Here is a 25711-nt window from a genome sequence, read left to right on the forward strand (position 1 = left end):
TGGAGTGCAATTTGAGGTCAGGGTTTCCCTGTCTTCCACGTTCAACTATTTCATAAAATACCCTTGTGGGTCCCTTCCAACTCAGCATATTCTGTGAAAATAAAGAATAAACCAGCAGCAGTCTCCCTTTTCCAGTCCCTCACTGTGTTCCCCTCCTCAGACATCATCAATACCTCTCTTTTCCCACTTTCCCTTCACCCCTGTTGACCAGAGAAGAGAAGCCAGATCCCCCTGCATCCTCTCCCCTTGGCCAGGGGGGATCAGTGGATCTGTACTTAGCAAATCTCCATCATTCTGCAGAATGGTGAGGCCAGGAAGGGTTTCCTATAAAAATATCCTCAAGGAAAACTCCTTCCCAGCCATACACATGGGAAGGGGTTTGACCTGAGCATATGTGGACAACCCTCCACGTTGAGTGAAGGCCAGTGAGTGACTTTGAGGTGCTTCACGGTGCTTTTTGGTGACTTTTCTCCTCTCTCTGCCCTTGATTGCAGCGTGTTGAAGCACTCGGTGGACGCCACCTACGAGGAGCAGGGTCCCAGCCCTGGCTACAGGATGGAAATGTCCATCTTTTACGTGGTGTATTTTGTTGTCTTCCCTTTTTTCTTTGTGAACATCTTTGTGGCTTTAATCATCATCACCTTCCAAGAGCAAGGAGATAAAGTGATGTCAGAGTGCAGCCTCGAGAAAAACGAGGTACCCACGGCTTTGGAATGCACAGTTGGCACCTGGGGGGCTCAGAGCACCAGTGGAAGCTCCCTCTTCATCTCACCTGTGCCCAGGGGGGTGGAGAGCAGTGGTTATCTGAGGGTTTGAGGTGTGAAGATCAAACAAATGACTGACTGTCAGCTTTTGCATAGAAACAAAGCCAGGGAAAGCCCCCGAGTGACCATTGTCACATGTCACATGTCCCCTTGGGCCACAGCTCTGCTGCAAAGAGACCATGGACCTGCACTGGCACAGGTTGGGCAGAGAAGCTGTGGCTGCCCCATCCCTGCAAGTGTCCAAGGCCACGTTGGAGGGGGCTTGGAGCAACCTGGGCTGGTGGAAGGTGTCCCTGCCCATGGCAGGGGATGGGACTGGATGAGCTTTAAGGTCCCTTCCAACCCAAACCAGTCCTGCATTCCATGTTTGCTCAAGAATGTGGGTGTGAAAGGAGACAAATCTTTGGCCTTTTAGAAACCAAACCACAACTGCTTTGGCTCCCCAGAGAAAGCTCCTCTCCCCAGGCTGAGATTTCCCCCAAAAGTAGATGCCTTGAGAACAGTGTAAGACTAAGATAAGAGGCTTTTCTTGAATGCTCCAGCAAATCCCATCATTTTCAGGTCAGGAATGTCCCGAGCTGGACATGTTTTTAATTTAGTTAGTGTCATCTGTCAATCTTCCTTCCCTGGATGTATCCAGTTTCCTTCTGAACCCAAGCAGATTTCCAGCATCTGCAACATCCTCTGTCTGGGGTCCCACAGCCTCAACGACCTGTTGTGCAAAGAACCATCTCTTTTCATGCACCTTGAAAGTGGAACCTGATTTTTGATGAAAAGAGATGAATTTTTATTCAATTATTAATTAGTTCCTCGTTTGTCCATATGACAAAAAAGTCCAAAATAAAGCAGAATATTTAGAGATGCTTAACCCATGTTATTTTTCAACTGAGCAGAAAGTGCAGTGATATAAGGTTTCGAAAATGGGACAATTAAATCCTCCAGAATCAAAACTTCTTGTGGGTAGAAACCAATTTTTAATGCAGTTTTATATTCTTAATAATGTGAGCAGAAATAGCCAATTAAGGGGGTCTTTGAGAGTTCACCCAGAGCTATTTGGTGGTTAATTCATTAGTTGGGCTCAGCCCACATTTTATGAAACATTCTGAGCTGTGCAGGTGTGAGAACACACCTGAGTCTCACAATAAGTTTTTTAACCCACAGATAACATCTTTACTTTAGATAACATCCCCCCTTGTTTCTACAATTACCCATCAGGAGGAATTCGGTGTTTTCTGGAGTGAACCCCTGGATTTAAAACCACTTAGGGAAGGGATTGGGACCTACCAGGATCTGGGCTCTGATGGAAGGTGGTCTCCTAGGACTGCAGGGGACCATAGGAGTGTTGGGGGTTTAATATCCCAGCAACATTTGGTATGATTTGGGGATTCTTTGCTGGATTTTACAGGAGCAGCCACTTAGAAATCCCACCCTCTGAATTCTCTGCTTGCTCTCCCAACCCTATCCCGAGGGATGGAGACTCCCAGCCCTTTTCCTGTCATTTTTCACCCCATTTCTGTTTTGTAGAGGGCCTGCATAGACTTTGCCATAAGTGCCAAGCCCCTGACCCGGTACATGCCCCAGAACAAGCAATCCTTCCAGTACAAGATGTGGAAATTCGTGGTGTCCCCTCCCTTCGAGTATTTTATCATGGTCATGATCGCCCTCAACACCATCGTCCTCATGATGAAGGTCAGTGGGATCTTAACTGAATCCTGGGCAATTTTTGGGTGCTGAATGTGGTGGTGGATGGAGAGGATTTGTACTCCTGACCTGAGAGCTGGTGGAGGCGGGGGATCAACAGGAGCAACCACCGCTCCTCATATTCCTGGTGGGATTCCTTCATGAACCCCAAAGGGAGGTGGTTCAGCTGTGATGGGATCCTGTGAACATTCCCATGCTCGGTGTTGGTTTGGCTCCTTCAGTGGGGTGGGAACTGGGCTCTGCAGGTCCTGAGCTCCAGCTCAGCCTGGGCTTCCTGCTGCAGAGCAGGGCCATGACTTGGGGATGCTCAAAATCCGGTCATGCCGAGGAAATTCAAACTGAAAGGGAAGAGGTTTAGGTGGGATATTGGGAAGAATGGCCCAGAGAAGCTGTGGCTGCCCCATCCCTGCAAGTGTCCAAGGCCAGGTTGGAGGGGCTTGGAGCAACCTGGCCTAGTGGAAGGTGTCCCCAGCCATGGCAGGGGGTGGACTGAGATGGACTTTAAGGTCCTTTCCAACCCAAACCAGTCTGTGATTCTATGAAGTGACTCAATTTTGCGACATCATCAGAACTCTGGGATGTGATCCACAGTGCTCAGGAGGGAGATGCAGGTGGAGGCATATTGTGTATGATGTTCCCTCCTCTCCTTTGCCTGTCTTAAAGTATCTTCACAGTCATGGGGTCACCTTATTCTTAGGGTCCTCTGGAATGAAACACAGTGCTGCACTTGTCCTCTGGTTTGGAAAATGCCCTTCCTCCCTCCTGGCCCATGTTGTGCTTACAGGGGGATGTCCACCAGCAGCTCCAGTTCTGGGGATATCTCCATCTGGGATAGGATGTAGGGAGGAGTGTCCTTCTGGAGAGACATGAATAACTTTTTGCAACCCCAAATCTTGCTTAAACTGAGCACAAAATCTGACACTAAAACTCGCAGGAGCAAGCCAGCTGGGAGAGAGGTTTCATCCTGCACGTGATCCTCCAGTAACAGCTTTTCTTCCATCCTGCTTTAGTTCTATGATGCTCCAGAAGCATATGAAGAAATGCTGAAATGCCTGAATATCGTGTTTACATCCATGTTTTCCATGGAATGTGTGCTGAAGATCATTGCCTTTGGTGTGCTGGTACGTGCCTTCCTCCTTTACCTTCGCCCCCTTCCTCCCTCCACGTGCATTTAAAAACAACCCTCCCCCCCAAAAAAAAAACCCAAAAAACAACCAAGAAATAACCCCTGGATTCCCTCTATCCCCCCCCCCACCTCCCTTGTGCTTTCCTTTGGCAGAATTACTTCCGAGATGCCTGGAATGTCTTTGATTTTGTCACAGTGTTGGGAAGTATTACTGATATTTTAGTAACAGAGATTGCGGTAAGTACCGTTCGCTCCGTTTGCAAACAAAGCCGGGCCCTGTCAAGACATTGCACCTCCTCCCTCTACCAGCCTCATTCCCTAGAGCTGCCCTCTGGGATTTGGGATGTCCTTGGGTGACCTGGCAGCCAGTTCCCATCAGCTCTGCTCTTTCCAGGGAGCTGAGCACAGCTGCCCGCCCCAAAGACTCGTGTGAGAGGCTCTGATGAGAACGACAGTGCCGCTGCCTCTGCCAGGAAGCAGCTCTTTCTCCTTCAGCAAATCTGTCCCCAGGCCATTTTTTGCCTATTAATGGGAAAAATCCTGTGGAATTTAATAGAGGGGAAAGCCCCAAAAGGGCTCTGCTGTGTTATGGTGTGAGGTGCTTTGCAGGGCACACACACGCTCCCCTCGTGGCCCTCGGGGCTCCTGCCTGGCCATGGGCAGGGTGAGGGTGAGGAGTGAGAAAGGCAGAGGTGATGGGAATGCAGATCCCACACAGTCTGGGTTCAGGGAGTGTTGCTGTCACATGCACAAATCTCCGTGGGGCCATTAAGAACCAATTAATTAAATAAACAAATTAAAATTTAATAAGCAAACAACTCTCCCAGGGGATTTTTGGCCGGCCCTATAGGGACAGCTGTCTCCTTGCTAATGAGCCCAGCAGATCACACGACTTGCCATGAAATTATTAAATTCTAAAGGATTTTTCCATAAGGGCAGCAAATATCTGACTCCAGCCATGACACCCTGACATTATCCAATTTATAAATTGCTCCTCTCCCAGTGCATGTTGTATCTGTATGTGATGAATTTGAACTCTGCCATAACTTTTTTTTCTCTCAGTCTCCTGGGATTTGCTGATAGATCTGTTCTGTGTGTGCTAAGAACTGTGCTCTTTACAGATGGTGGTGAAGACCATACCACTGCTCCTTACAAAATACATTTTTACCTACCCTTGGTACAGAAACCCACACAAACCCCAAAGTTTTACTCCCCACACAAGTGTTCATTTACCAGCTGGTGAATCCTCCTCCAGGCTTTGAACTGCCCTTTTGTTTTCAGTGCAGGCAGGTTTAAACTACTCAGAACAAACCCAAAGTCTGGGTGCCACCTCTCTGAGTGCTGTGGGCAGGCACTGGGTGCTTGTCTCCACTCCCTCTGCCATGGGATATGTTTTTTCTTGCCAAACTTTTGCTGGGGTTTGAAAATCTGTGACAAGATTCACGAGTGAGCCACGAATAGAAACTGACACTTCTCCTCCACCTTCCTTTGGCCACTTTTCCTGGGAGGAAGCAGCACAGGATGAGGAGCCTCTGCTCTCTCTGAGATTGGTGTCTTCCCTACAGGAAGGTGTCTCCTTCACAACACCAAGCCCATGTGCTGCTTCTTAAAATCCTCCTCGTGGAGCTGTTTTGCAGCCATGGGTGTTGCCCATTCCCTGCTCAGTTAACAGGCCACTGCCTCTCCCTCCAGCTCCCACGGGATGGCCTCAGTGAGGGTGCCTGGCATCTGGAAAGTTGGCTATGGGCTGATCAGGTTGGGCTGTGAGGCATTTATGAATTTGATGGCATCACCCTTCCCCTCCACAGGGATTTCTCTGGTTTCCAGCATCAAAGGCAGCAGCAATTTGGAGTGAATTACCCTTAAACCCAGTCAGTAACTCCAACAGGGTCAAGCTCCCAAGCACTTATCTGCCTTTCCATTCTCCTCCCAGGAAAAGAAGAGGTTTTTGGTTTATGAGTAGCCAGATTCTTTTAAGTCAAACATTAGAGAGGACCTTCTTATGCAGGTTGACACCTTCCCCTGCCACAGTGTCCAATATGGAGCTGATCACAAACATCTCTATAATATAAAAGCCCAGTACCACTCCAGCCCCTGCTCTCTTGGTCCTCTGGTTGTGTCTACAGACCTGCTTGAGCTCTGCTCTCTCTAAATATTCCCCTTCTGCAGCAGCCAGGTGGGGTCAGCCTCTTCTCCCAAGTAACAACTGACAGGACAAGAGGAAACAGCCTCAGGATGCACCAGGGGAGGTTTAGGTTGGATATTAGGAACGATTTCTTCATGCAAAGAGTGGTCAGCCACTGGCACAGCTGCCCAGGGCAGTGGTGCAGTCCCCATCCCTGGAGGGATTTAAAAGCTGTGTGGATGTGGTGGTTTAGAGGTGGCCTTGGCAGTGCTGGGGACTTGATGATCTCAGAGATCTTTTCCAACCTAAAAGCTTCCCTGCTTCTCTGATTTCTGTGTAGCCATCATGTCTCCTTCCCACAGGCTTTTCCCTGCAGACAGAGAATGTCCAGGGGTCACTCACCCATCCCACCTTCTTGCCAGACTTGCTTTTCAACACTCCTTTCATACAGCTCCTCCCTGATGTCTCTCCAGTCCCAGCTGCAGCAGCACTGCCATCCCCACCAGCACCCCCTGCCACCTCCATCCCAGCCTCAGGCAGGGACAATGGGCTGAGGGGGCTTAGTTTGCTTAAAGCTGACACTGATGCACAGGTCTCTGCACCACTGCTTAGTCACCCCACTGGGGGGTTGCAGTGGTGCCCCAAAAATCACATTTTTGACAGAATTACCAGTGGCAGCAAATGATGGCAGCTGTCAGGACGCCCCTCACGGAGCAGTTTGTTCTTCAGCCAGTGGAATGAGGTGGAGGTGCTCTTGTACCAGGGTCTCCACTAACACTACAAGCCTTCCTGGCCTCAAGGCCAGGTTGGATGGGCCCTGTGGGATGTGTCCCTGCCCGTGGCATGAGTGGAACGAGATGAACTTTAAGGTCCCTCTCAACCCAAAGCATTCTGTGGTTTTATGGTTCTCCCCTCCCAGTCCTGAGGATGGAAGACAAGCAGGAGGCCCCAGCACTCTGCTGCTGTCCCGTGTGGTTGGCTCCATGACAGGCTGCAGCAAGGGGTGTTCTCACCCAAAACACAGCAGGGGTAACCCAAGGGGTCCCACATCTGCCTGGCAACGCCAGCACCTTTCTGCTGCCTGCAAAGTGGAACCAAAGATATCTGTAGGTACATTCTGGCAGAGCTGCACTTTAAACCACCTCTGTAATATCTGTTAAAATGAAGTTGCACCCGAGTCACTTAAATACAACTTAATCCAATTAAAAATGCAGAAAAGGGCTGAAAAGCCTGATGCAGTGATGGGAACACGGTGTTTGCAGAGAGCAGGGACTGAAGGGAGGATCGGTGGGTGCCTCATTCCCAGAGCACAGCCCCAGTGTGTGGCCTCAAACCTTTCATCCCACGGCCCCTGCCCAACCTGTCCTGGTATTCCCAACCTTTTTACATTCCCAGGTAAAGCAGAGCAGCAACTCAGGCTGGGGATGAACACTTTCTCAGGGTGTGACCAGGGGTGCAGCAGCTCTCTCAGGGTGCAGAGAATACCCAGAGAGGAGAGCAGGTCTTGACTCCTCACCCCCCAGAGCTGTGTGCCCAGCAGAAGAGTTCCCTCCTCTCCATCTGCCCTCCTCAGCCCCAGCCTCCCCTCAGCTGGGTGGCAGCTCTTTTTAGTCCTTCCCCGTGCATCCAGCCCTCTTGTCACCATCACCACACCTGTCCTGCACCAGCAGCCCCTGGAGCCCTCCAGCTCCCCTTGGAGAAGGGGCTGTTTTCCAGGTGTCACACCGAGATCAGGCTCACAAAGCACCACATTTTTTTTTTCCCGTGGCTGTATTTTCCAGCTATAAAGGGTTCTCCAAGGTAAATAAACCTGCTCACCTGGGGGGTTTGGTCCCCTCTGGAGAGACTTGGCTTCCACCAGCTTTGCTCCATCGGTACTTTAAACCCACGGAAAAGTAAAGACAAAAGGAAAAGAAATGTGTTGATGAATTGCTTTGTTTCAATTTTTTTAGTCATGTCATATGTAATTTACTTTGTGATTGTAGTGGAATATATATATATATATGTATTTTTTTTTTATTATTTCCTTAGGCAAAAAAACCCCACAAATGTCAGTTTTTTGACCCTCTCAGTAATCGAGGGAAAATAGGTGGCTTTAAGGAGAGGGTGTCCTTGTGGACACATCCTGAGTGGGAGTTTGGCAAACTGACATCTATTTCTATGCCTGGAAATATAAAAAAAAAAAAACAAAAAAACCTAAACAAACCCTCCTGAGAAGTGTCTGTGAATTGTCTCCCAATTTGCATTACAAACTGAAATGCAAATCACTATTGCACTGTGTGTGTTACCTTTAGGATCTCAGAACCTGTTTTGGTTTGAAGCATTTTTTCTTTATATAATTCCCATAAAATAACACCCCCTCCCCCGATCCCTGATAGTTTCCTTTCCCCCAGTGATATTTTCAGAGTTTCCTTTTTTGCTTGTCCTGATTACTCATTTTCTCTTTTTGTTTCCCTGTTTTGTTCTTTATTTTCCTTAATCTACCTGCTGAAATCACGCCATCCAATCAACATACAATGCGAAAACCATGTCTCCGTCTGTATGTTGTGCACCTGCCGCTCAAAACCAAAAAAAAAACCACCCCAAATTTGTAAATAAACCTTGCCAATATCCATCCATGAAAACATCACATATAGGACACGGTTGGTTCCATTGAATTTAAACAATTCTTTCAAGCCTCTGCTTTTATTTTCTCTTGTTTTTCTTTTTTTTATTATTTTTTTTAAATTTTTTTTTTGATTTGAGAAGTTGTTTGGTTTTTGGTTTTGGTCTTTTTTTTTTCTTTTTTTTTCTTTTTGATTAGATTTCTGATTGCACTGGTGAAAAAAGCCTCACTTGCAGCACTGCCCCAAACTGGCTTCTTTCTGCACCTCCTTCCCTGGGCTAATTGGTGACGTGAGGCAAACACAGTTACCAATAGCTCTGCTCTCTGTTCCCCCCCACTCTGCTGAAGGGGAGACTCCCACTTGCCTTATTTCCATGGAAAACGGGATGGGAATGATGCTCCTGGATGAGCTGGACTGGGGAAGATTGGCTGGCTGGGAAATGCTTCACTTCAGAACTGGTGGCACCAAATTCAGCCCTTGGAAAGTGATTTTGGGGTTTATTATAACAAGATGCTTTCTGCCCAAAGAAACGACATAATTAAGATTTACAGGTATTTGAAGCCCTGTATTAGAAAGCAGAAACATTCTGAAGTGATGACAGGCTTGCTTCCCTCAAATCAAAAGAGAAATGGTTGAAATTATAGAAAAAAATTATCTTTGCCCCACTTGGAAAATTCCCTGTGATACCAGCCTGTAGAATTATTTTGGACATGCAGTCCCTGGGCTGCAAAACCAAACATCTCAATTCAAACACATAAATCCTGTTATGAACAGAGCTGAGAAGTACCAGGAGCCACATCCCACTGGGAATTCAGTGCCTGATTCCAAAGATGCCTTTGGAAATCCTGGCCTTGGTCTTTGAAAATCATAAATTAGGCAAAAGAGAATGAATAAAGAAAAATGCAGTCTAAATATATATATTTTTTTCCTATTCCTAATTATCTTGGCTATGGTTAATAACACAAAGGAGACCATAAGCTTACCAAAAATCCTTGCTTGGCCACCTGACAATGGCTCTTGGATCTGTAACATCTGCATTTCCTGCTGCACAGTTGCTTTTAAGACACAAATCAGGGTGGATCTTCATGCCAGGCTGCACAGAAGCTCCATCAATGTTCCCAGAGGGTCACAAGGAGGGGGATTCTTAGGAAGCAGCAAAGGAGAAAATGACAATGTGTGAGTTAAAATTTGCCCAGTGCAAGCCAAGAAGGGAATTTCTGTGGTGGATGGAAGTGCTGGGAGCAATGACAGGACCCAGGGAATGGCTGGAGCTGTGTCAGAGCAGGGCTCAGGGTGGATTTTTGAAAAAAGTTCTTCCCCCAGAGGGTGGTTGGCACTGAACAGGCTCCCCAGGGCAGTGGGCACAGCCCCAAGGCTGCCAGAGCTCCAGGAGGGTTTGGACAGGGTGGGATTGTTGGGGTGTCTGTGCAGGACCAGGGGTTGGACTGGGTGATCCTTGTGGGTCCTTCCAGCTCAGGATATTCTGTAGGGAATGAGGAGAGATCTGGGTATCACACACAGGAAATCACTTTTCCAGCACTCCAGGCTCAGGATGGAAGGACTGATATGATGTAACTGCAGTGGCAGAGTCCTCAAGGCACGGACAAGTGTGGCAAAAATCTTCAGCCTCTTAAAATCAGCAATGGGTTCCCTGAGCTTCAGAGGAAGCCAGGACCCTGTGCAAGGTTCAGGAACACTCCTGGCAACACCATGGGCAGTTAGATGGGAACAAGGCCATTTCCTTGACAGCAGTTCCTCAACAGAATAATTTAATTCTTGTTGATGCCAGATGAAGTGCTAAAGCTTCCTGAGCAATCCCATTCTTGGCCTGGTTAGATTCTTTTCCCAGAGCTCTTTCTGCACCCCTGGGGACAGTGGGCACAGCTCCTGTGCTGGGCAGGAGATCATTCTGCTGCTGAGGGTGCTGGAGGAACAGCCCCAGGCGGTGGCTGCACACCCTGCTCTTCATGGCTTCTCTGCTTTTCAGCATGGAAAACCCTGGGGCTCCCAACAAAACAAGGACATGGAGCTGCTGGAGCCCAGAGGCAGCCACGGAGATGCTCTGAGGGCTGGAGCCCCTCTGCTCTGGAGCCAGGCTGGGAGAGCTGGGGGAGTTCACCTGGAGAAGAGAAGGATCCAGGGAGACCTGAGAGCCCCTTCCAGAGCCTAAAGGGGCTCCAGGAGAGCTGGAGAGGGACTGGGGACAAGGGACTGGAATCCCAGCACAAGGGGGAATGGCTTCCCGCTGCCAGAGAGCAGGGATAGATGGGATATTGGGAAGAAGTTTCTTACAATGAGGGTGGGGAGGCCCTGGCACAGGTTGCCCAGAGAAGCTGTGGCTGCCCCTGGAAGTGTCCAAGGCCAGGTTGGAGCAACTTGGGCTCGTGGAGGTGTCCCTGCCCATGGCAGGGGGTGGAATGAGATGATCTTTAATTTCCCTTCAAACCCAAATCAACCTGTGATTCTAGGAAAACACCCTAAGAAAGGGTAAAAGATGAGGCTGCCCGTGGTGGGACAGCAATCAAGGCCAGTTTGTTATCCATGGTGTCTGTTCTCCGTTTCCCTCCTGCTTTGCAGTTTGTTCAGGGATTTATCACTCATCTGAGCTCCTGTTGTGGGAAGTGGTGGCAGTGCCCAGGCCCTGGCTGGTGAGTGGGTACCTTCAGTGCCAGACCTTCCTCTTTTAGGAAAACAGGGCCATGCCTGGGGGAAATGCTTTTCCAAACACAATTTTTGGAGTTGTCACGTGGATCCCACGATCCCAAAGCTCTGGTGCCCGTTGTGAGGACCAGACAGCCACGAGCATCTGTGCAGCAGAAAAGCAACCCAAAAACCTGGGAAGAATGACCTGGACAATCACTGTGTTGCATCACAGGGGTGGCTGAGTGGGGGGAGAATCAATGCAAACCACCCTTGTACCCGAGAAATATCGCACTGTGGAGTTTCCCCTTCAGCTGCATGTGACTCTAACTCCTGCCTGGAGGGCTGAGGTGTCGAAGGACGGGTTTTCTCGTGGTGTGCTGGGGGTGGCACAAGCAGAGACTTCCTCCCCATCCCCAGAGAGTGCATTTTGGCCTCCCCACGAACAGAGAACGGTCCTTCGAGCCGTGCCGGTGTCGGGGGATTTGCCTGGGTTGTGAGTGATCCCACTGCCACCTAGGAACTGCAGGGGTCAAACAGGGAGGCTTAGAGGCTGGGGAATAAAAACTGTACGGACTGTTTGTCCCTCCAAATCCCAGGGAATGGGGGATTATAGGCATCACTACACAGTTCTGAACCCCTTTCCCATTTAGAGCCCTTTTCCATGGGTAAAGCACAGCCCGTGCTCAGCATGACCTCTCAGGCAGCCCAGCCCAAAGCAGATGTTGAGCATCCTGTCAGCTCTGATTATGAGGCCACAGCAAAGTCTGAGCAAGACAATGTTCTTGCTGTTAAGCTGCAGGAACGTGGCAAGAGGGAGGGACAGCAGGGTCAGGGGAGTGATGGATCCTGCAGACACCGTCCATGTGCTCCTCACAAGAGCATGAGGCTTGAGCACAGGGAAGGTCTGGCTTGAGCACCGCTCTGAAGCTTAAAATCTGTCAGCCTTCCAGGCCTGAAAGTGCTGTGAATGACACATAAAGTCTGGCCCAGTTCTCACTGCTGGGAAGATGTGGTTAAAGCAGGCTCTGGGTTAAACCTCTGCCTTGCCCTGTGGAGCTCATCAGCCCCGCAGGGGGAACAGGGGGACAGGGACCAGCTTAGCTGATGGCACCTCGTTATCCAGCTGAGTGCCAGCTCTGCCCCTCGGGCCCTTAACGTGCCAAGGTGAGTCCAGCTGGAGTTTGGTGAAGGGAAGGTAAGCCACGAGCGAAGCAAAGCCGAGCTGATGCTCCGAGACGAGCGTTACATTTCGAGTGCCTGTTCTCCCGACCTCCAGCAACCCAGGGGAATCCTGCCTGTGCTTTGCCTGCCAGAGCTGATCCTGCTGCTGACTGGAATGAGCTCCGTGTTGTCTGCTCTTTCATGGAACATACCTGTGCTTTTCTCTTTTCTCTTTATTTGAGGACTGAGTCTGATTTACGGTCTGTGCCTAACTCTGAGCTGCTTGTGTTTTTAACCTGAGAGAGACCGAGTGCATGCCTGAGACTGATTTCTTGGACTCTTTGATGGGATTGGTGGAATGCAATGCTAATGGCCCCAAAAACTGAGCTGGCATTTCAAGAAATGAATAGATCCAACAAGCCCCCCAATTTCAGCATGAGCTCTGTAGCCAAACGAGCAAGAAACCTGGGTCAGTTCGATATGACTGGGTGTCTCCTGGTAAAACAAGAATACAAGGGAAATACTATTTTTGCTCATCTTTACCAACAAGAGCTCTTTATGATTATATTTTCTGCTTCACTGCTTGCTAGTTTAAAGTGGGATGCTTTCTCTCTTTAGCTCACTCAGTCAAAAAAGTGACTGTGAACAGAGATTCACAAATAAGTGAATTGGGATCAGTATGGAAAGGGGGAATATTTTTCATCTCCTTCAAATAGGAGGGCAAGAGGGATCTGGCTTTTGCATGTTTTGTTTTGGAAAGAACCCTCTCTAGATTAGCTCATTGGGGCAAGAAACCTCTTTTCCCTGAAGAAAAGAAAAAAAAAATGGGGTGAGGGGTGGGGAGAATCATCCAAAACTAATGGAAATCTGAATCTGTCTCCAGCAGTTCTTTGATCCACCTGCAAAGGCACATTTAATGACAATTTGAAAAAGCAGCAGGTTCCTAAGGCATCCTCTTGCTGCTGAAAGCTCAACCTCCCCAATTGACTCGCTGCCATTGATCCATCTCCCCAACAAGTCTTTCTGGTGCCCTTTCTCCTTGATGAACCTGTCCAGTTACTCTCTGTATAAACATATATAAAACCTCCAGGTTGGAAAACATCCTCATTCCTTCAAGGATGTTTGAATCTTCACTGGACAATGCCTTTCTTTGTTACATTACAGGCTGTACACGCCTGTCTTGGCTTAAGTTCAGAGCTGACCAAGACGTCCAAACAACCTCACTCCTTACAAAATGAAAATATGGCACCATTCCCTCTCCCTGAGTCTCTGGGGGGAGAAAATCTGCCTTTCTCAAAGCAAATCAGACCTCCATGGACAGCACCAAAGGGCCTTTTCTGTCACTGACCCAGTAGCAGAGGGGAGGGCTCTTGTGGAGAGGGATTTTCTCATTCTTGCTGCATGTGGAGTGATCTGCACTGACGAATGTTTCTTTTGGAAGGTTTTCTGGTGGCCGATTTGCTGCTTAGATCGTGAAGCTGGTAATTTTAATTTCTTTTTTCGCGGGCTGTGGTTTCCGAGCGCGTTAATTTCTGAAGGACACAAAACCTTTACTTTCCGCAGGACAACTTCATCAACCTCAGCTTCCTGAGGCTCTTCAGGGCAGCCAGACTCATCAAACTCCTCCGCCAGGGCTACACCATCCGAATCCTGCTCTGGACATTTGTGCAGTCCTTTAAGGTGAGTTTGGGGACTTGGGTCGCGCTTGGCCCATCCGCGGAGTCCTCCACTGAGGATCAACCAGCTCCCCTTGCCAAAGGAATTCCCTCTGCACCACTATTCCATCACAGGGATATTCATTCTGCAGGGCAGCAAACTGGGTAGCACTGACCACCCCCCTGAACGCTGCATTTTTGGTGGAGTCCCAAACAGCTGCTGGTGCAGATTCCAGCGAGCGCACAGAGCTCAGGTTGCCCCTGAAACCACCACAAAACCCCCGTGGCAAAGTCCTGACACTCAAACATTTGCATAAAGAATGGGTGGTGCCCTTGTGACTGTCATCTGCCTGCAGCAAGTGGAAGGTGGAATTGCTTTCACCAGGATTTGGGGGTGGTGGAAGGGGGCAGAGACAAACCCCAAGCCACCAGGGTTTGGTGGCACAAACTGGGAAGATAAGCACCAAGGCTGCCAGAGCTCCAGGAGGGTTTGGACAACGCTCTGAGGGACAGGGTGGCATTGTTGGGGTGTCTGTGCAGGGCCAGGGGTTGGACTGGGTGATCCCTGTGGGTCCTTTCCAACTCAGGATATTTTATGATTCTGTGATTCCCACTGGGCCCCCCATGGCTGTAAAACCCCTCTCCTGCCCCGAGCACCACAAGGGCTAGACCTATGGCAAGACTTCTCCTTTTTTCAGCTCTTACTAATTAAGAGGCATTAATTACCCATTTGTTTAGCCCAAGTGGAAAGCAGCTATCACTCTCAGCTTGGGTGACATAATTACATCACAGCCTCCACTGATCTCTTGCTAAAACTCAGAAGCTTTTTGTCCTCCTGGGACTGCAATCTGGGCCTGTTTTCAGAGCAGCAACTTGTTTCTGGGATAGATATTTTTCTTTCTTCAGACTGCATTTACAGCAAGGTCATTAAAAATTAACATTCATACAATTATGCACAGAAAGTGCCAGTGCCTGCTGGTAGTTCCAGTGCTCACTGGGAAGCTTTGGATTGTGTTTTCCCTGCTTGCAAGGATGTATAGAGAGAGCCCTTGGAAAACCCTGGCTGTTTTGGGATTGATGAATTCGTGGCTCCAGGGGTTTGTCTTCTGAAGGCTGACAGAGCTGTTCATGTTCTCCTCCCAACTCCTTCCCTTGAAGGACAAATGCCACAAAACAGAGTCCTGCCCAGGAATTAAACGCTCCTGGGTGCTGTGCCTTTGCTGTCTTTAACACCACCTTCTCCTCTCCCACAGGCCTTGCCTTACGTGTGTCTCCTCATTGCAATGCTCTTCTTCATCTATGCCATTATTGGCATGCAGGTAAAAAATTTAGCCCTCCTTCTGGCCATCATCAGCCTGGGTTTGTTCAGGGTGCAGATGGGTTATTGCCTGCACAGCAGCTGACTTAGGATGAGGCAAAAGGTTGCTCTTGTGTGGTGTCAGGTAAATCAGAAGTGGAATAAAAGGCCACTTTTGGACTCTTATTGTCATGTTTTAAGTTGAATGCAGCCCTGGGTGTACAAAGAGAGTGGGCAGACACACCAGGTGTGGGGATGAGCCTGTACCACTGCATTTCCAGCAGCAGGGTGGGCGTCCGTGTCTCCCACGGGAAGAGACGTCCCTTCCCCTGGCTATGAACACCTCAGGAGGCTGAGACAGGGAGCAGCCCAGACCCTGCACTTTTCTGAGAAGAAATACTCAAGTTTTGTTGGCCTGGAATGGAGCTGAACTGCTGGGAAGCTCCTGTGTGAATACAAAGCACATTAACCCAGTGTTTTCCCCCATTTGACCTCCTCCACCACACACTTCCATCTCCCTCTTCAGCACAGGAATTATTTTAGCTTTTTGAGATCCCTTAAACCAGGACAAATTATTTCCCTCTCACTCGATCCACCTTTCCTGACAACATCCATGGGAGGATGTGTTTGGCCTGAATCCCTTCTGTTTCCCGTGGCAGGTATTTGGGAACATTGCATTAGACGATGAAACCTCCATTAACCGGCACAACAACTTCCGTACCTTCCTCCAAGCCCTGATGCTTCTGTTCAGGTAAGAAGAGGGTATAAAACACCCATCTGACTTGCATGTGAACAGGAAAAAAGGTCTCTCTTGAGCAAAGCAGCCATTCCTGCTTCCTCCTGCTCGGCAGATCTGATTCAACACATCGTCACCTCCACAACGTGTCACCCAGGGCTGTGACACCCCACGACAGCTCAGGCACAAGCTTAATATAGGACAGCCCCCCTATATACCTGGTTGATGGGTTTCCTGTCATGAAGCTTGTTTTCTCTTTTTTTTTTTAAGTGAGAATCCCTTAAATTGGTCATTTTTTTTTTTTGCACTACCAGCAAGTTAACACTTCACCCACCAACCCCACCTCTGCTTCGGAGGTGCAAGTGTTTCCCTCTGGGTTCATTCTGCAAGGAAACGAAGCATTTTCCAATTAAAACCCAAGCAATTAATTTTTCACTTAGATTTTCATTTTCAGACCTGTCAAAACTGAAGTTCAGGCCCTGCTCCAGCTCAGGGCAGTTTGGAGGGTGTGGAGACCCCCCCCACACACACACAGTTAACCCCAGCTCTGCAGATTATGTGGAGCTCGTAACCGGATCTCTTGCCTGGGATTTGGTTTCCATAGTTTCTGTGAAGCCAGATGGAAAAGAAATTAGCCCTCTCTAGCTCAGAATAATCACTCAGCTCAAAGCCCTGAATTTTAATAAAATTGGATAATTATTCAGTCTCGTGGCCAAGACCTCGTGGTCCCTTCACGGGCCCACGGCTGCCACAGTGGGACTGAGGGGCAGCAGGATTGGGATGGGGTAGGAATCAGATTACTCTGATATGTGGAGATCCCCTGACTTCCAAACCATTGCAGGGGGTGGTTTATTTTGAGGACAAACCCCGGGGACTCCAAAACTTTTCCTTTTGGCTGTTTTTCTCAGTAGCAGAAGTTAGAGGGGGAGGAGGGAAATGATGAAAACACCCAGGAGACTGGCAGGAAAAAGAGATTCCATGTCACTGTGACCAACCAGACCATGCTGGAATTTATCTGCCTGATAAAGAAAATAAGAGATTCAAGTGCAGAAGCCTGATTTCATTTCCCATCATCTCCACTGGGTTTTGAGCCAGCACTAGGATAGAAGTGGTTGGCTGCTTCAAAAGGGAACAATCTAAACTCTGTTTATTTAGATTTGCACTGGACATGTTGAAATCAATCTGGTTTTATTCTCCCTAAAAGCAATAAAGCTTTTAGCCTACCTCAGCCTGTCTGGTTTCTTTTACCCCCTTGTGATGGAGGGAAATGTTATTCTCCTTCCTTTCCACATCAGCAGGCTGGTAATTCAAATTCCCAGTGTAAACACAGTCTCTCCACCTGGACACAACCTTCCACCTAATTAATTTAGTTAATTAGGCACAGTAGCACTGTGAGGTGGCTGCCCCTGGGGTCTGCAATGGGAAGGGGTGGATAAACTCACTTCTGCCCTCCCATCCCCAGGAGTGCCACGGGGGAAGCCTGGCACGAGATCATGTTGTCCTGCTTGAGCAACAGAGCCTGTGACCCCCTCTCTGGCCTCACCAAGAAGGAATGTGGCAGTGATTTTGCCTATTTCTACTTTGTGTCCTTCATCTTCCTCTGCTCCTTCCTGGTAAGTCGGTCCTGACCTCTCCCAAAATGGGGGTGTTGTGGTGGATCCCCCAAAACACTTCCCACCCCTCTACCTTCTCCTCCTCCTCCTCCTCCCTAATTATAATTTATCCAACACTACCAGACAGCTTTGCTAAACCCCATTTATCATCCTGGTGATAAAAATCCCTTTAATCCCCAAAGAGATCATTTAGTCATTAGTTTAAAGGGAAGGGATTTATCTTTCTTCTCGCAGGGGGGGGGTCTAATATCTGGAATTAAGCACTAATCGGTTTTGTCTTGATTTGTAACACGGGCCTTTGAAGAAGGGGATTGGGGAGGGCAGGGTGAGAATGGCCGGGACAACACCCTCTTAGAAGCTCTTGCTGGGAGTATCACACTCATTTGATGCTTTGTGCTCCGTTTTGTTTGTCAAAGAAACGCAATAATCATTTGCTTCTGCCAGCGAAGCTTTAGAAAAAAGCGTTCAGTGCTTGGTTTGTGCCCGTGCTTTAAGAGGTGCCAGCGCCTCCCCGAGAGAGCATTGACATCCCCAAACATCCCTCTGCCCCCGGGGGTTTCGTTCCCTTTTCCAGCACCGCTGGGACACGGGACTGGAAAACCGGGGACAGGGACCCAATTAAGCTTCGAGCAGGACGAGATGAAAGCTCTTGAGACGGACCAAAAAAAAAAGCAGCGTCTCGAGCCGACGTTCAGTGCCGCGGGTTTGCTTTCAAACAGCAGATGGATTGGCTGCTTTGTGCGGCTGATCCTGCTCTCCTCAGAACCCTTCCACCAGGAAAAGGGGCGGTTTGATGCTGGGTACAGACACACCAACTTCAATGGCCCCTCCTGGCATCCTTTGTCCCACTGCTCCTGCTCCTCTGACACCCCGTGGATTATTTCCTCTGCATATATTAAAAAAAAACAAACCTGGAGCCCTGAAAGCTTATACGAAGTTAATGCTCCACTTGGTGATTCCTCCAGCACTCTGCGTTTGAAAACCAGATTTTTTTTCCTCGTGCAAATCCCCAACCCGCCATGAGACGTTCTCAGCGTTATTTTCAAGCGTGTTCTTGTTCCTACAGCTTTTTATTTAAAAAAGATAAACCAACAGCAAACATCACTCCCTGCCCAGAGCCCTCCCTGGCTGGATCAGCCATCCCAGACAAAACGTAGGAGCAGGATTGGAGCTGTGCAAAAGCAGCTCTGCCCCTGAGTGAGAGCTCCTGGAAAACCCCTGCAAACTGGACCAAGAGAGGGGAGAGCCCTTGTGAGCAGCAAAAGTTCCAAAAATAGGCAGTGGAAAGCCAAGCAGCTGGATTGGGCTGTAACTCATTTCTTAAAATGCATTCAGCGCTCGAGCATGTGGTTCCCCACAAGTGGTTCCAAGCTTTGCAGAGCCCCAGCCTTGCCAGGAGAGCACTTTTTTTTTTTTTTTTTTGGTAATGGTTTGCTCAATGTCATGCCATGGATTGAGGGGAAATTGGATAATGCATTCGGTTTCAAATGGTGTTTCTGGCTCTGTGTGGATGTGCAGCTTGACATAATTTTTCCCCTGTAATTTGCAGGAGGGAAAAAAAAAAAGATAAGTTGAAAGCCATGTTGAATAATGTAAATTGAAAGTTAAGAATACACGGGAGAGAGAAAAACATCGATTGAAATTTATAGTGAAAATATGAATTGGAAGCTAAGAATGTACAGGAACTTTGGAAGCAGCTGTAGGCAAGGAAGGGGGTGCTGAACCGAGCCATGGCTGGAGCTGGGAGCAGGGGAGAGGGATTTGGGATCAAGGGGCAATCTCTGAGAAGTTCTGCTGTCTGGTGCTGCTCTGGGGACACCGTGGGATGTGTGAGCCCTGCTGATGCAGCTGCAGTTCTTGCAGCCTTGGAGCTGCTTATTCAGAGCTGGTTTGGGCATCCCCATCCCTGCATGGGCACTACAGGATCCTGGGGCTTGTCTGGGCCGTGGCACAGGGGCACAGACACACCAAGGAGGGGGGGACATGAAGTGCCATCGTGGTTGCCCAAAGCCACCAGAGGTGTTTGATGATGTTGGAGCTGATGAGCCTCACACAGGAGTGAATTCACACACTGCAGGGGCAGGAGCCTGGTTGGGGCTCCTAAAACACCAGAGGAAGTTCAGCAAGTGCCGGATTCTGCCCCTGGGATGGGGCAGCCCTGAATGTACGGACAGAGTGGGAATGAGAGGCTGGAAGGCAGTGCCAGGAAAGGGCCCTGGGGGTGCTGGTGGGTGCCAGTTGGCCCTGAGTCAGCAGTGCCCTGGCAGCCAGGAGGGCCAACCCTGTCCTGGGGGCATCAGGGAGGGGATTGTCCTGCTCTGCTCTGCCCTGGGGCGGCCTCACCTGCAAGATTGGGGCAGTTTGGGGGGACACAATGGAAGGGAGAGATTGAGCCATTGGAGAGTGTCCAAAGGAGGCCACGAGGATGGGGAAGGGCCTTGATTTGGAGCCGTGTGAGGACACTGAGGGCACTTGGTGTGTTCAGCTGGAGCAGAGGAGACTGAGGGGAGAGCTCATTGCAGTTCCAACTGCCTGGGCAGGGGCAGAGGAGGGGCAGGACTGAGCTCTGCTCTGGGGGGACCAGGGACAGCCCCCAGGGAATGGCTGGAGCTGTGTCAGGGCAGGCTCAGGGTGGATCTCAGGGAAAGGTTCTTCCCCCAGAGGGTGGTTGGCACTGAACAGGCTCCCCAGGGCAGTGGGCACAGCCCCAAGGCTGCCAGAGCTCCAGGAGGGTTTGGATGACAAGGGGGTGACTGTGGGGATGGTCCTGTGCAGGGATGAGGGTTGGACTGGGATGATCCTTGTGGGTCCCTTCCAACTCAGCACATTCTGTGATTCTGTGAAAACAGATGCACTAAAGCTCTGAGAAGTGTCTGATCAGCATTTGGTGCTGATGTGGTGATTCATTACAGACTGAGCTTGTCTGTGCTGCTGCATCCCAGCAAGAGCCAGGACCCCTCCCCCCTCCAGATCACACAGGAATATGAATTCTTTTAAACTGCACAAAGCCCAAATTCCACTGCCTGATTTTCTTTTAATGACATCCATATTCAGTTTAACTGTGCCCCACACTGGGTTTAATTGTGCTGACAGGCTGCTTGGCCACAGCCCTCCCTGCCCAGCGTGGGGCTGAGGAGCAGCACTGCCAGCACCAGCTCAGCCTCCCTAGGAAGGCAGGACAGAGGCAGAAAGGAGCCTCGTGCCCATCAGCTCTTTATCGGGCCCAGGAGCAGCTCTTCCCTCCTGCTTTTCCACTCTGCTGGCTGCAGCTTGATCTTTTCCCATTGAAATCCTTGTGATTCTTCCCTTTGGCTTTAACAAGAGGAAGAACCTTTACATTCCAGAAGCGTTTGCCAGGCTCTGTGTCAGTGGCCATCAGGGACAGGAGCGCTTTGTGTGTCCTGCTCCTCATCTTTCCGGGGATCTTTGAAGGTTTCTCTTGTCATGAGTCTAAAATAGCACATTTAGGCTGAAGAATGGGTTTTCTTTTGGCTGTTCTGGTCTTGATGTGGAAGTGCTGGAAGGGTTCCCACGTCTGGTTGGAGAAGCAGCTGCTGCAGCCCCTGTGCTGCTCTGGGCTGGTGTGGGCTGAGGGAGGGGCAGGGAGAGGGGCTGATCCATCAGGGCTCTGGGGTGGGTCACACTGGAGGGCAGCACCAGTGTCTGGGAGAAAACCTGCAGTCAAAATCCTTGGCAAAGGGACCTGCAGTGTGTGCAGGGGAGGAGCAGGAGCAGCAGCACCCCAAGGACCAGGGCTCTGTTTGGAGAGTTTATTCTCTGGGGTCAGGCTGCTTCTTGTAGGAACTACACATCCAATTAAGGGAATCATGCCTGCTCCCCTTCCAGCCTTTCCTTTTCTCTTCCCATTTCCTTTTATCTCCCCTTTCCTTTTTTCTCCTCTTTCCTTTTTCTTCCCTTTCCCATTCCTTTTTTCTCCCTTTTCCTCTTCCTCCTTCCCTTTCCTTTCCTTTCCTTTCCTTTCCTTTCCTTTCCTTTCCTTTCCTTTCCTTTCCTTTCCTTTCCTTTCCTTTCCTTTCCTTTCCTTTCCTTTCCTTTCCTTTCCTTTCCTTTCCTTTCCTTTCCTTTCCTTTCCTTTCCTTTCCTTTCCTTTCCTTTCCCTTTCCCTTTCCCTTTCCCTTTCCCTTTCCCTTTCCCTTTCCCTTTCCCTTCCCCTTTCCCTTCCCCTTCCCTTTCCCTTCCCTTCCTTTCCTTTCCTTTCCCTTCCTTCCCTTCCTTTCCTTTCCCTTCCCTTTCCCTTCCCTTCCCTTTCCCTTTCCCTTTCCCTTTCCCTTTCCCTTTCCCTTTCCCTTTCCCTTTCCCTTTCCCTTTCCCTTCCCTTCCCTTCCCTTCCCTTCCCTCCTTCTCTTTTCTTCTCCCCTTCCCCTTTTCTCTTCCCTCTCTCCCCTTTCCCTTTCCCCTCTTTCCTTTTTCTTCCCTTTCCCCTCCCTGACTGCCTTCTTGCTCCCTGCCTGCAGATGTTAAACCTGTTTGTGGCTGTGATCATGGACAACTTTGAGTACCTGACAAGAGACTCCTCCATCCTGGGGCCGCACCACTTGGACGAGTTCGTGCGTGTCTGGGCCGAGTACGACCCCGCTGCCTGGTACGTACAGACAGACCCTGCTGGGGGACAGGAGGACACACCTGGGCTGTAAATATTGCACCTGTCAACACACAGAGCCTCTTTTAAGGAGTTACAGCTCCAGAAGGAAAACAGCTCCAAGGTAACACTGGTGGTCAGTGCTCCAGCTGCAGTGGAGATGAACAAACCTGATGTCGGTAAAAGGGAGTTTCCTCCAAACAGGCACAACCCACCCAACCAAGACAGCAAAACCTCCTCCCCACACAGCCAAAAATCACCAGGGGAAATCCAAATTACCTTGGCTGAAAGGCCAAGTAGAAAAGCTCTTCGCTGCCTTTGGTTTCTGCGTCCCGGTTTGGAGATAAAAACGCGCAGACCTCTCGCTGTTGGCAGCACTTTGAGGCGGTGGGAGAGGCTCTGCCTTGTCACACCTCATTTGGGCAGGGGGGTTTCCTAGCTGAGAATCACCTTAATGGGTTTCCCAGATCCTGTGCAGATCCCTCAGGCCACGGGAGAGGATGTGTCACATCTGAGTCAAGTTGTGCAGGCTCTGACTCCGTCACCTGCCTCTGCCCACCCACTCCCCAGCAGGAGGTTCGTGCTGGAAACATGTGATTTTTTTTTTTTTAAACAGCCATTTCTCATTAATCCCAACGTTTCTGCCTTTGGAAGCCCCCTTCTAATGACATCAAACCCTACGAGGGAACTTTGGTCTTCTAAATGATAGCTCAGCTTTTAGACTTGAAGTTGAAACAGAAGACGTGAAATAATCAGAAGAAAATGAGCCAAAGGCTGGAAACGTTTCAGTTCCCAAGAGCCTCTGATAAAATGTTCCCAATGTCTGAGTGTGTTCAAGGAGGGGATGGTTCCTGCACACAGGGAAGGGTTTGGTTTGTGGGTTCATCTCTTTCTTTGCCTTATTCAAAGGGAAAGTTTCCCATCCGGGCTCGGGGACCCCGTGGCACAGGTTTGGGACGAACCCCACAGTTAACAAAGAAGGATTTTAAGGAATTTTTTAAATTTGAGGGAATGGCCCTGACCTGTGACCACCTTTAGAGCAAGACTGATTTAATAGATTGCTTTTCTGCACTGCCCACAAAGAGCTGCTGCACATCAGCCCTGGTGACTGTGTTATTCTCATTTCCAGATGCTCTCTCACAGGTCACAGTAATTTCCTTGATATTCTGCACCTCGAGAATTTGCCTGGTGGGAGACTTTCTTTTTTTTTTTTTTTTTAATTTAAAGCTCTACTAATTTTTCTCCATTTTCCTCCCCACGAGCTACTTTGCAATGAATCTCCTCTGTATTTTTAATGCCTCCAGCTCCTCCAAATCTTTCCCCTCTTCTTTGTTTCCCTTCAGCTGAGACAGATGCAGAAAGCATTGGTATAATCAGCATCTCAAACTCCCTGCTAGGATGCAATTAAAACCTCAGTTTAAATGATTTAGGGCAACTTTAAATGTAAACCTACCCCAAAATGCTTGCATTTCTCTGAACTGTGGGGGATTTTAACCACCTCAAAGCCATCCTCTACTACCAGCCTGAATATACTCCACATTTACTCACAGCTTGTAATCTCCAAGCAGGTTTTCCTACTTGTAACACAGACAGTCCTTTGTGGGTATTTGGCAGGCAGTAAATAGGTTTGGTTTTTTTTTTTTCCCTCCTTTTTCAAATCCAATCCTATCTCTTACAGAAAACCTCAATGAGACTGAAAACTTGGGAGTGCCTGTTTGCTCCTTCAAAAATAGCCCTGGCTCTGATGAACGTCTGTGGGAGGAGTAACACACCTGCAAAGGGGGGGGAAAAATTAGGATTAATGTGGGGGTTTTTAATGTTTCTGCGTTCAGGAACTTTCCACCCATCAGAGGCACAAATATGAAGTTTACTGAGAGATTTCTCGCTCTGTTAACTCTGGGCAGACGCTTTACATTTTGTGACTCACTCGGGGGGCCAAAACCTTTTCCCTTCCAGAGTTGTTAATGCAGAATATGTCATTTATTAACATCCTAATTCTGTTTTTCTCCTAACCTTGCTCCCTTTATGCTCTGGTGGGACGTTATTGATGTTGGCAGAGTGGGAATAGTTCCACTGAAAGCACTGACATTTTCAGGAGTGGGACGAAAATTTCCACAGTTTAAAACCCCTTCATGGTTTAAGGCCAGAATTAATCTTTTAATCACTTTGATCCAAGATCCTGATCTTTCTGATCTCAGAGATTTTTTTTCCCAACTCATCCTATTGTTTGATGATTCTGTGATTTGGGGCTGAGTTGGTCACTCATTGATCACCTCTCTCAAGGTCTCCCCTTTGATTGTCCTAAAAAAAAAGGGAATTACAGTGTTTGTCTTAATCCCACAGATTAAGATCCTTCCACGAAAGATGCTGCATGGTTAAAAAGCACAAGTGGTGTTGTATTTTTGTTATATAGATAATATTTTAAACATAGCCTCGATGTGTATTTACATCTCTATTTCTGAGATCACCTTTGGTTTTGTTACAAAATCCAACTTTCTGTAAACTTTTCTGGGGAAAAGCATTCAAAAGGAATTTCAAAAGGCATTTAGCAGCTGTTTTTCTAGATGTGTCCCACTCTGGAGGGGTAAGTTTGGGGAAACTGTTGGATTCAGGGGTGGTAAAAGCCTTGGGCTCAAAGAAAAACAGAGAGAGAGAGAGGAAGAAATAAAGAAACCCAGGGTGGTTTGGGGGGACTGGGAGTTAATCAGGAAAGGAGTGAAAACACAGGATTTAAGGATGAACTGGGAAAAGCCAAAGAAAATCAGGTTTCTATGAGCTTCACTTTGTTCAACATATATAAAGAGAGAACTTTATCTCCCTTATACCTTCCCAGTACACAGCCCTTAGAGATACTGGGAATACTGGTCTGGCCAGCCCATTCCCATGAGTTGTCCCAAAGAGGGGACAAGTTGGAAGCACTTTCAGTGGGACGGGGAGGAGGTGCAAGGGCTGCTAAGGGAGTTCTCTCTTGGCTTTCTGGGATAAAAGAATGCTGAGGGAAATAACCAAAACTCAGATTTAAACAAGAGGCTGTGGCTGCCCCAGCCCTGGAAGTGTCCAAGGCCAGGTTGGAGCAACCTGGGCTAGTGGAAGGTGTCTATGAGTGGAATGAGATGGGCTTTAAGGTCCCTTCCACCCCAAAGCATTCCACAGTTCCATGAACCTGGGAGAGAATCCCTGTTTTGTCCTCATTTTGTGCCTTGCAATGCAAAACATCTGCTGGTTTTCAGGCCTTCCAGGAGCTCTCAGAGAGCTCAGGGGACTGGTCAGACGTAATTTCTACACCCTGATTTTACAAAATGGTTCCAAAATTGTAAGTAAAGTCAAGTCAACTTCTTGACTCAGTTAAACCAATATACTTTTTATAACCACAATTAGGCCTCCAGCCAAGACTTGCACAGTTCCATTTGATCTGTTACTGAATTAATAGGTTTGAGTGGATTGGGAAGGCTTTGAATAGACCTTAATTTTTCCCCATCCAAAAAAGCTGTAATATTGAAGGAGATATTCCAAAATATTCCAGCCTTCTTTATATAAAGTACCAAAATAAACACAGAGAAGCCAAATCATCTCAGCTTTCCTCAGAGGTAATTTGGAAGCTCAGCTCTTTTTGCCTATGATTTGGTTACTTGCAAAAGATGAAGAAATGGAACCCTGCTTGTAAATTAGCTGGGAATATTGTAG

At 48.7% G+C, this 25711-nt stretch overlaps 1 protein-coding gene across 13 annotated transcripts in view; it reads left to right on the top strand.

Annotated features, from left to right (window-relative positions):
* Positions 1 to 25711, top strand: part of CACNA1B (calcium voltage-gated channel subunit alpha1 B) — a 283230-nt gene that overhangs the window by 222571 nt on the left and 34948 nt on the right. For all 13 annotated transcript variants that reach the window (XM_050319737.1, XM_050319741.1, XM_050319736.1 and 10 more), the window contains 9 exons: positions 495 to 696; positions 2289 to 2453; positions 3476 to 3586; positions 3745 to 3828; positions 13690 to 13806; positions 15035 to 15100; positions 15738 to 15829; positions 17277 to 17427; positions 21903 to 22030. In XM_050319737.1, coding sequence (XP_050175694.1) covers positions 495 to 696; positions 2289 to 2453; positions 3476 to 3586; positions 3745 to 3828; positions 13690 to 13806; positions 15035 to 15100; positions 15738 to 15829; positions 17277 to 17427; positions 21903 to 22030 — 1116 coding nt within the window. The remainder of the gene's footprint in view (positions 1 to 494; positions 697 to 2288; positions 2454 to 3475; positions 3587 to 3744; positions 3829 to 13689; positions 13807 to 15034; positions 15101 to 15737; positions 15830 to 17276; positions 17428 to 21902; positions 22031 to 25711) is intronic.

This window comes from Myiozetetes cayanensis, unplaced genomic scaffold (genome assembly GCF_022539395.1).
Source record: "Myiozetetes cayanensis isolate MyiCay16 unplaced genomic scaffold, myiCay2020 scf23, whole genome shotgun sequence".
Lineage (NCBI taxonomy): Eukaryota > Metazoa > Chordata > Aves > Passeriformes > Tyrannidae > Myiozetetes > Myiozetetes cayanensis.